General features: G+C 32.0%; 1 protein-coding gene across 1 annotated transcript; it reads right to left on the reverse strand.

Annotated features, from left to right (window-relative positions):
* Positions 1–63: 63 nt before the first annotated feature.
* LOC134262622 (protein mono-ADP-ribosyltransferase PARP14-like) lies at positions 64–4353 on the reverse strand. Its single transcript, XM_062744999.1, has 6 exons — positions 4345–4353; positions 3993–4214; positions 3133–3367; positions 1271–1336; positions 975–1157; positions 64–311 (listed from the first exon to the last, which is right to left on the reverse strand). The coding sequence occupies exons 1-6, from the start codon at positions 4351–4353 to the stop codon at positions 64–66; spliced, it is 963 nt and encodes a 320-aa protein (XP_062600983.1).
* Positions 4354–11800: the final 7447 nt, after the last annotated feature.

Below are 11800 nucleotides of genomic sequence, written 5' to 3' on the forward strand. Positions count from 1 at the left end.
AACTGTTATACGATGATAGAGCACAATGAACAGCCATATATATAAGAAAAGAAAGTAAAAGGCTTACTCAGTGGAACAATGAATCGTACCGGTTACATAATATTTAACTGTATCCTTTATTCCTGTGAACAAACCCTTATGTTGTGACTCAAAACATTTTTCCATTTCTACGATGAACTGTATGGCTTGTTGGTGATCAAAAATAATCACATGGACTTCTGCTAAATTCTTCACTGAAGACAATTTGTTTAGTCCATCAAAAACCTCTTGAGCAAAGTCCTCTATTTTCCTCTGGTAAAAGCTTTGTTGCCCTAAAGATTATTAATATTCAGGACATTGCATGTATAAGTACATTACAGAAGAATACTTAAAAAAATGCATATATTTGTCTGTTATGTAAATTTACTAATAAATAAACGTGTATTTCATCATGCATGAACAATATCTTCCAAACATTTTTCAATCTATATACGGTAAAACAGCTCATGGAGAACCCTGTATATGGCTTCAGTTTCCATTATTAATTATATCCTTAACAATCGCTGAACATTATGCATGAATGAAACACAGATAAAGATTTGTTTTTACGTTTGAAAGTAACTGCTAAAATGCTAAATAAATTGAATTTGTTTTAAACAGATAGGTCTTTCCTTTAGAACAATGTCTCTAAAAATGTGTTAGAACTGTGAGTCTAACATAGCATTGTAATGAAATACAGGTATATGGACAAAAGAAACAAATACATGTATCTGTAAATTAATGCAAAATATTAATATTTTCCATAGTTTTATCAAGAGTATGTGTATGAATGCCAAATTTTTGTAAAGTTATCATTTATCAATTCTTATCTTTTGATCTTATTGATTATTCTTGAGGAAATCATTGTCGTATCAATTAAATGCAGAATACAAATTTTGATAATAACTTAACTTAACGGTAATATAAACGTAAAGATAATGTTAAAATTTATTTACCTGTTCCTAGGGCTGGCAGAGCTAAGGTTTTTATGCCTATTTCTTCTGCTTTTCGAAAGACACTCATAATGCTCTTTTTGTAATTTCCACCAGCAACATTCACATGGATGATGTACTTTGATGGCAACTTTGACTTATCGCCATTTGCAGTAACTGCCAAACCATATTCATGCATGTTTTTTTCTATTCGTAAATATTCAACAAATTACTTTTGTGTTTAACCAGTATAATACTGTACAGAAATGGCAAATATAGGTTAAAGTTGGGAAATCTTTATATCAAGTACATTTACTAACTTTGAATATCTATCTGCCGTTGAAGCTCTACCCCTAATTTAGACATGATCGCTCTAGACACCTCTCCTACAAAATACGTGAAATAATAAAAATCTTGTTAAAAAACACATTTATTATTTACCAAAACCCACATTCGTTTTTCTTTTATTAAAAAAAAATTAAAAGATAAACTCGTCATTTTGAAAACAAGATGTGTTTGTGAAATAATGATGCTCCTGTTTGGCAACATACAAAGACTAATTAATTAAAAACTTTTCGTAAATGCAAAATTGATATATTTGTTCCCAAATTTGCCAATAACTTTTGATTTAGTGGAGCTATGAATTTTATATTTCATATGTGTATTCCTTGTGACATGACATTTCTTTGGGTACCACCAAATTTGACCTTATGACCTTTACCTTGGAGTTTGACCAACTTTTACACAAAATTTCCGAACTACTTTAATTTTTGTCCATATCTTCAAAACAGTAGACACCAAGACTTTTGAACTATACTGTATGAATTTGTTGTGGAAAAACGTTACATTGGGCACCAACAACTTTGACTTTTTGACCTTGACCTTGAAGATTTTTGTACTTATGAAAAATCTTGGCCATAACTTTCAAATGGTAAGAGCTAGTGCTTTCATAATTCACATATATAATCCTTGTGACAAGACCTCTGAAATTGACCTACTTTTAGAAGTTTAACCTTGGTCATAACTTTTGAAAGGTTGGGACTAGGGCTTCCAGATTTCACATATATATTTTTTGTGGCAAGACCTTTCATTGGATACCAATCACCTTGACCCGTTGACCATTTACATTTCAGTACCTATGAAAAACTTTAAACTCGGCCTATTTTTATATATTACAATTGTACAATTGGGACATCAGTGTTTTCACAAACACATCTTGTTTTTACCAGATTTCTTCCCTTGTAAAAGCTTTTGTAACCCCATCCTACCCAAAGGGTCATAATTTGGACAGATTAAAAAAAAAACTACATTATCCTACAATGCTTTTGCATAAGTTTCAGCTTTTCTGGCCTTGCTGTTCTCGAGATAAAGAAGATTTTAAAAGGTTTTCCTATATGTTTCAATGTAAAACTTTGATTATCTATCATGGCCCCACTCTACCCCCGGGAGTCATGATTTAAACAATTTATAATCTACACTATTCCAGTACGCTGCTACATAGGTTTCAGCATTTCAGGCCCATTGGTTACTGAAAGAAGATTTTAAAAGACGTTTACATATTTTTAAAGTAAAACTTATTCCCTATTATGGCCCCCCAATCCCAAGGGGTCATGATTTCAACAATTTATAATCTACACTACCCTAGAGATGTTTCCACATAATTAAGCAGTTTTTTTGTGGCCCAGTAGTTATTGAGAAGAAAATTTTTTAATTTTTTGACCCCATATATTTCTATGTAAATGTGATTCTATGTGATTTATCTCCCAATTCACGGGAGGTCATGATTTTAACATTTTAAGAATCTACACTACCCCCAAGATGCTTTGTAACAAGTTTGGTTTTCTGGCCCAGCGGTTCTTCTGAAAAGAAGATTTTCTCTATGTATTTCAGTATAAAACTTGTGACAGTTTTATAAAACTTGTAAAACTGTGACCCCACTCTACCCTTAGGGGTCATAATTTGAACAATTTAGAATTTATACTCCTCTATGATGCTTCCACATAAGTTTAAGTTTTTTCTGGCCCAAAGGTTTCATTTCAAAATTTCAATGCCAATAATTTTTTCTTCATACAAATGCCTAAGGATTTGAAAACATAAATTAATCAAAAGTAACACGACTGATGAACGGTTAAAAATATGAAGTTCATTAATAATTGTTATCGTAGTAAGTTTAAAAAGTTACCTTTACTGAGATCCATCTCAATATCAGTACCATTCACGATGGCATCGACATCAGCCAGAGTAATGTCCCCTTGGTACATGCGCAGTTTTATGGGACCAATATCTACAGAGACCTCCTTTTGACTGTCAGAACCAAATGTCGTTCGAACATGGTCACCTCCGTGTCGTTTTCTTTGGGCCTTTTGCTTTACGTGTATAGGTTCCCTTGCCCTTTTACTTATTTCTTTTTCAAAGGTCTGTTCAAATAAAGGTTTTTGGATTCGAAGAATATTATTAGTTATAATGATTTAACCATTTTCTCAAAAAAAATTATAAACTTCGAAATCAATTGCAACAGTAAGATAGACCCATTCATTCAATATTATACATTTATTGCATGATAGTGAGGGAAAAGTGACTTGTCAAGAAAAATCAAGCCCTTTTTATATATATATTTTTTGACACACAATCATGTATCTTGTACTGTCTTCCATGATGTAAACCTTGTTTATTATACCGAAAAAGCAAAACCTTTGAAATAAACTTTCAAAATCGGCACCACTCTCAAATTCACTTTCATTTTTACGTAAATTTTGAAGTTACTATAAAACCCGTTGGTCAACATATTATTATCAATTTTGTGACGTAAACCAGGCTATTGTGACGTCTACTTTCTAAAGATTTTCAATAATCAAATATTGCGGGAAAATATATTAGTGTTAAGAGGTGAAACCACGGCCGGGAAAAGAGTTTATACGGCCCGAAAACAATAACTTATCAATCAGATAACCCGTTGTTTAGAATATTCATAATGAGGTATAATAATATACTTTACAATTAGCTAGATTTACAATTAACAGAAAAAATAAATATTTATCGTACCTGAATGCACTCGTTGTCTTTCTCATAAATAACAAATTCCACATCTCTCAAACATGTATGTGGATAGTCGTTAGAAAAGTTGACAATAGCATTGCACATTTCCTCTGCTACTATATCTTTTGGATAACCAAGGTTCCCAGTTCCAAGGGCCGGGAAAGCAATGCTGGAGAGCTTCTTATTCTGCACTTCTGTCAAACAGGTCTTCATAAATTTCTGCAGACCCTTTACAACAAAAGTACAAATACAATTAACTGTAACAAAAAACTGAATAACCTTGAGTATTACGATTACTATGACATTCTACTGATACGTGATAGAAAGATCATGAGTTTGAACCCATGCTGCGACTGACCAAAGTCATAAAAAATTGGAAACAACATATTATTGCCATACGTTCGGAATTATGAAGTGAAAGCTGTGGAATATTTGAATGAGACCTTAAAAAGGAGAACCCGTGTCACGATAGGCGTTGGCACGATAATTACCTCTCACTGCTCCATGGGCCTGAGTGTCGAGTAAAGGGCTAAAGAATGGGTGGACTTAATTGTCCAGAAAAAATGCCGTACATTTAAGTTCATAAAATGTTCATAAAATGTTTATTTTTTTCTATCATATACATGTAAGCCCCGTTATTTTAACCATGTATTCATGGTACAGATGTGAATTTAAAACGCACTTTTCGTGGTAAACTAAATAAATATCGAAGGCATGGTGTCTGAAGATTTCTTGAATATCAATAGATAATCAAGGTCACGCGTTTTTCATCGTCTGAATACATAGTCAGTGCATGTTTGTCGACAGTTCTTAAGAAAACTGTAGTTGTATATTGAATAAAATAATGTCATATTTAAAGGAGACGTGCTGACAAACGTGCGCTCACACTTAATTGAGCAAAAAAACATGTTCAAAACCACCTTCTCGCTTCCATTGTTATTACTGCAATTGACCTGTTAAAGCCGCTTAACCCGAAACAGGCACATATTATCTTACACAATAAAAGTACGTCATTACATAGATAATATATAAAAATAAATTATAGGATTGATTTAATAGTGTATTACAACAATCCTTACATGGAAAACGCGTATCAAAAACCTTAATGACAAACAGCAGTTCCTGACGGAAGTTAAGATCTGTTGTGAAGTCAATTTTGAAAAAAATAAATTTATCGGTTATATCTCACAATGAAGATTATTCAAACCCGAGAATTTTTTCTCAATTAGTAGAACCTTAGGCATAATACATTTTTTTCAAAATTAGAAATTAATTGAATATAATCCATAGTAATTTTTATATTAATATGCATATTTAAAGAATAAAGGAAAATTAGATATTTTAAATGATTTTTTTAAAGGAGCAAAAAATACTGTCTGTGTACAGGTAATATATGTACTCTGTTGTGAAGAAAATGCTCGGGTTTGTTCTTCATGAGATAAACATGTAAGCGATAAATTTAATTTTTCGAAGGTGATTTCACGCGATATCAACAATGATCAAGATAGGATTATTTTTTGTGTGACCAAACAAAAATTTATTTTTTAACTTTTGAATTTTGATATCTTTTAAAAGAAAAAAAACTTTGGGGATATAATTTGACAAAAGTTGAAACAATTTATGGACAATTATTTTTCAAGAAGAAAAATGAATATATATTTTTAGCGATTAGAATTGGACCAAGCGACTTTAAATATTACAATTTATCACGTGATGTCCACCTGCGAGTGTACTCGTGAAAGCAGTTACATTGTATTCTATCTGACCTCGTTGTAAATTATGTCTTTGAGTGTGTTTGGTTGCCGTTTTCAGAATTTAGCAAATTAAATATTGTTTTGATATTGCGTGTCATCAGACTATTCTTTAAATAAGTTCATATTGAAATCGCTGTAATATGCTAAACAAGTATTCGATTTTTAAGAGAGAGAGAGGGATAGAGAGAGCGAGTAAACAATGACGCCGATTGATAGCCCCGCCTCCTATAAATAATGGGATCTAAAAACATCTCCGGATACATGTTAGATTCCGGAAGACGACACTTACATGTATATATCGTTGCTTCAATTTGATAAATGGCAACAGGGCATTGATTTTGTACAAATGTTCCATCTAATATAACCAAGTATATGTTGCTCTTTCCATTGCTTGTAACATATTTTGAATTCACTTCATTTACAGCTTGGTAGACGGGAGTCGAAAAAAGATCCAAAATAGGGCTTTTAGTCCACTCATTCTTTGAGTCTCACACTACCTACATGATCACATCTCTGTGCGAGTGATCCTACAACTCTTATCAGTGAAAAAAAAATCTTGCCATCTTTGTCAATTATTTCCAGCAATAATAAATTCTATTCTTTGTTTGTTAATTAATTGCCAATATTTACACATGTTCTTAATCATAAATTGTCATTTGAAGTTAATAAATGTTATATATAAATACAAAAATAGCACAATATACTACAAACCGTTTTCGCAACTCCTTTCTCTTTGTCCCAGTTTTGAAGAGCCCCATGAAATATGCTCCTGCATTTCAATTTCCCACCACTAGTTTCTGCAATGTCTCCGAACTCTATGCCATGGGGATACTTAAAATGACACTCGCGCTGAATATCCTTTCCTCCCACTTTAAGGAGGGAAGCCGATACCGCTCCTTGGTTCAGATTTAAATCCTTTGCCGCTGTATTCACGATTACATCCACCTATAAATACCAACTTTGCATTACTTGTATTGAAGCAGAGATGAATCAAAATCAAATTATCCCTTCGTTTCTCGGTAGTTGCATTGTGCTGACTTCCTGTTCCTTTGTTCCCTTCGGTTCTCCGCAGGTCATGTGACCTGGAGTATGTATAAATATGGAGACATTCGGGTTGATTTAGTTATCTGTCACTGACGGCTGTTTAGGAAAACCGTCAACAGAAGAATCAAACGTGGTAGGTACTGCAAGGGATACTCTGAATCATGTCTTATGTGTCTATAATAGACTTTCGAGACTTTGATAGGTTATTGATATATTTCATATAAAGTACCTTGCTATTTTGTTTGACTGAAGGTATAATTTAGCGGATGCGCTTCAGTGTTTGGAAGGCGTGTGTGCTCTCGAGAAACGAAGGAGTTTAGTGTGTATATTATTAATGTAAATTTGTGATTGAGAAAATTGATTTATTCTTTAATTGTTCAAGTAGAACAACCGAATTTCATAAAAGAACCAGAAAACGATACAGTATTATAAAGGGATAATTGTTTCAACAAGTTGCTGTTTAATTAATGAAAAACACAGATTATTTAAGTTGCAAATATAAGCAATATTAAATATCTATTATCAATTCCGTACATATTATCAACGCATATCAAATATCAAAGTAAGCATTCAACTTTAAAAGTCAGTGCTTCTTGCAAAAGTCCAATTGTAAAATTTAAAAAAAGTTTAATTTAAAACCTACATGAATATACACTAAACCTAGATTTTTTAAATTGAATTTTGGTTAGAAAAACTTGCACATGGTCAACGTATTGCAGTCCTTTTTTAAATAATCTGTGTTATTCATTAAATAAACAGTGCATTTAATTGAAAAAAAACCGAGTATGTACCTTTCTTTGAGCCATTTGACCTTTCACTACTTTGACACATATATCTCCTGTTTTAAATTCTGTATCATGTGATTGAGTTTGACCTGAAATTGAAATTAGATGTAGAGAGTGCTTATAAAATTTACAAGCAAAGTTAACGTCAAGTACGATAGTGTTAATTCTAAAGGATTAAAAAAAACAGTTTTATATAACTAAAGAATTTATTTAGTCTTTTTTCCAAAACTTTTAAGAAAGGAATTCACTTTTTGAATCTTTTCGAAAGAATATTCATTTTTTATTTTAAAAATTAAAAAAAAATTATTTTAAAATTTCAAAAGATATTATTTCTTCTGGATACAAAAAGCTTGACGATTTCCCGATTAATGACATTAGGCTGAATACAAACAATTTGTTTTTTTGAAATCTTTATTTAAATGAGAAGGACCCTTTCAAAATTTTGATATAATGTAATTATAATTGATATTTTTCTTTACTTCTCATTGTGCATAATGGTAACAAGTTGAAATACAAATTATGTTGTTTTGAAATTAAAATCATGTGTGCAAATTATATGCCTATTGAAATAAATAGTCATATATTAGCCAAAATCAATGTGATTAAAGTTAAAATATAAATTTTGTATACACTGAAATTCAAGAGTTCAATGCTGCTAAGAATACCTGTATCAAATAACACATAGTAAGTTATTCTGTCCTCGCAGCAGAGTTAAGGTTTGGTTACAACTGTACATTTGATTGTTACGATTTGACGGCCTTACTTTTTTTGTATCGAGATATTGTATACATAAAGGATAGATAATTGAAAGAAAATACACACATAAAAAAAATTAAAATGGTCTTCAAAATAACACAAAATGAAATTATTTGCATTCCACGGTGTATTTTATACAACTGAGATAGTCTTTCTATACAAACGTTAAAAAACTTAAAGCTATTACATTACATTTTTTGCAGGTTTTTTGTGTTTGTTAAATCCCACACTACAGCATATAAACAATGCATCAAAATACCACAATTGCACTTGTCTATGTGAAGTCAAAATTCACGCAAAAATCAACGCTTAAAAGGACAAAATGTTGTACACATGTTTAAGTAACTTGTAAATAATAACATTTTGTACAAAATTTGAAAAATGATATATATTGAAAACAACAAATAAAATATTATTTGCACTTTTTAAATAAAAGGCAATTCTTTTGTCAAAGCGAATACATCCTTTACAAAAATTATTTTAAAATTTCAAAAGATATTATTTCCTCTGGATAAGGAAAATTTGAATCCCTGCATTACGTAAAACAAAGAATCTGATACTGTCAAAATTTTGATATGTGTTTAGTATGCAGATTCTTTAAAAAGTAATATGTTGTTTTGAAATTAATCATTTATTGCAAGGAAATAGTCAATTTAATTCTTATTAGTTAAAATGAGATTTTTTTACACATCAACTCAAGAAGCATTTAGGTATTTGAAAAGTGATGTCACACATGATATAAGGTCTTCAAAATAACACAAAATGAAATCTTGCAAATAAATAAATTATAGCTATACTAAATGTAGTTGACCAGCAAAATAATTAACCTGCCATCCAACAGATGAAATTTTAGCAATTAAAGAAGGGAATCTATATATGTTCGCAGCTCTTTTTACAAACTACATATATTGTTGAAAAGGAATATGAATTAAAGTAAGATTGTTAACTTGGTTATGCCCTTGCAATATTGGAATTTATAGATGACATCTAAACTGCAAGTATAATTGCTAAAATCATTTGATGTCGACATCACGTGACAAGTCTAAATAAAAAATCTAAATGTCCCCAACATGTAAAATTAAACCACATTACATTCTTTTGATATCAATGAAGTCCTAAAATGAATCACCCATCCTAACAAAGTACATGTATGTATTTTCTATCTTAAAAAATCGCCGATACATGTTTTTCCATTTGTAACATTAACTGTACTGCATTTAATTACTTGTATAGTTTCTCCTTCATGAAAGTCGGTTCTCTGACGTAAGAGTATTCGGTCCTTCAATTATAAATAAGAACTTAAAACCAAGGCCCAGTGTCACGGTACGTTATCGTACGCATTATAAAGATCCCTCACTGCTCAATCCCTGAGTACCTACATGAACCTATAATTTTTCTATATATAAAGCCCTGCACCGGTATATGGTGACAACTGCACATAAGCAAAAGAAGTTTTGGAACGGGACACAAACTAACATTCATTCTATCGATGGAATACCCCCCTCTCTTGTTGCTACATGTAAACAATTCAGACCGTCTGCATGTCAACAGTGCAGTTTCTAGAAAGAAGGGAAAGAAATCATACATATGTTAAATTTTGACTTTGAGATATTGTTAACCAACTTTTATTCGCGTGCAAGAAATATCCGCGAGTTTCTCGAATTACTTTAACTTGCGAACAATAATGGCAACGAACCATGTCCTTTACTTTGTATTTGTAGAGAATATTTCCTCTGTCGCGAAAATTAGATTGCTTGATTGATTGTATGTTGTTTTATGTCCATCTCAAGAATTTTTCACTCATATGAAGACTTCACTGTATGCCGGTGAAGGGCTTCAAATTTTGACCTTTACTCGGCACTCAGGGCCATTGAACGTGAGTTATCTTTATCGTGCCAACGCTTGTCGTTACACGGGATTTCGGTTTTTTAGGTCTCATCCGACGACACGCAACTTTTACTTCAAGTGCCAAGCGAAAGGCGAAGGAACAGTTGCTACCCATTTTTTGTCGACTTAGGTTGGTCGCGGCCGAGATACAAACTCACGACCTCCCGATCACGAGCGAAAATGAGAATTACTGGATTAAATTCAAACATGAATCGCAAATGAATGACAGTTAGGTCCACCGATTCCTTCTTAAAGATGAACACGATTCTTTAAAGAAATAAGCCAGCCATTTTTGTTCGAAAAATCGCTATACATGTACCTGCAGACCCCTACACACAGGGCAGGACTTATTCTTTTTTTTCAGTGTAACCTGTCGACCACGGTGTAGACGGACGTCTGCTATACAATACTCGGTAGCAACAATAACAAGAATAGATATGGGTTACCCCATATCCAAAGATATTCGACTGTTAGATTTAATATGTTTAACAGTGTTTATAATGACGTTAATAAAAAAAACTGCACTGTCTAATTATGGAACTGTTTTAAATTTCGTGATTCCATAGCATTACGGTCACCCAGTCTCCTAACAAACAGTACACATAGGCCTACATGTGCAAGACCAATTTTAGCCTTGGTCTACACACGTGCAATGGAGCTGTCACACGCATCCAGCGAGCTCGGAGAAACACAGAAGTTACGGTGTACAAAACGTAATTAGATCATATAAAACGTAATTCTGATTAATAAAAATTATACAATCCATGTTGAACTATATATAGTTTGTTCTAACATTTTCATCTGCAACAACTTGTGTTTAAAATGGCCGGGTTGGGAAAATCAGGCCCGGGTCGGAAAATTCTAAACTGAAAACCTTTTTTTGTTTTGAAAATACTGAAATATATATGTATTTGTCGCAGAAATTACTTACATTATTCAAGTTCTATATATAATGGTATATGCTGAACTTCAACACGAACCCGAATCTCCAACCCAGTTCTCGTTTTGCCACACATACCCTACAGTTTACAAAGTGTCACAGGATTGAAAATTCCGTCATTTAATAATACACATACACAGAATGATTAATTTTTTCTTTAAGAACAAATTGTATGATAATTAACGGGCTATAAACATGTACTTAATACAATTGTTGATATAGTATTTTTTGGTGAAAAGATATGAATCGAAGAATGACCTAATTATTCTCTGTTATCAAACATGTAAAAAAAAAAGGCTGAGGAATAGAATATTGATATTTTTATTTGCATTTCGGGGGGAAAGTGACTTTCTAATGATATCTTGACGTTATTTTTGATTTCTTTAACGTTTGACATACACAACTAAATACTCTTATCATGAACAATAATGTTGTATTTTATTTGGAAGGTACAATGTGTGAGCTGCCGCTTTTATATATCTTGCAAAGATAGTATGCATTGATCGAATATATGAAAACTTAATACTTCATCTAAGTAAGAAAGCAAGATACCAAAGAAACACAATTATAGCTGTACAGGTCAGTGCGGTATACTAACAAACACATTTACACGTAACTGTAATCAAATGTTATGCAAGTTAACCAGCA

Source organism: Saccostrea cucullata, unplaced genomic scaffold (genome assembly GCF_032062105.1).
Source record: "Saccostrea cucullata isolate Sc308-1 unplaced genomic scaffold, CSIRO_AGI_Scuc_v1 ctg847, whole genome shotgun sequence".
NCBI classification, from domain to species: domain Eukaryota; kingdom Metazoa; phylum Mollusca; class Bivalvia; order Ostreida; family Ostreidae; genus Saccostrea; species Saccostrea cuccullata.

Coding starts and splice junctions, on each gene's coding strand:
- LOC134262622 (XM_062744999.1), bottom strand. Junction 1,337..3,132: donor TGAGATGGATCTCAGTAAAG/GTAACTTTTTAA, acceptor CGTATTTTGTAG/GAGAGGTGTCTAGAGCGATC. Junction 1,158..1,270: donor ACGGCAGATAGATATTCAAA/GTTAGTAAATGT, acceptor ATTTACGAATAG/AAAAAAACATGCATGAATAT.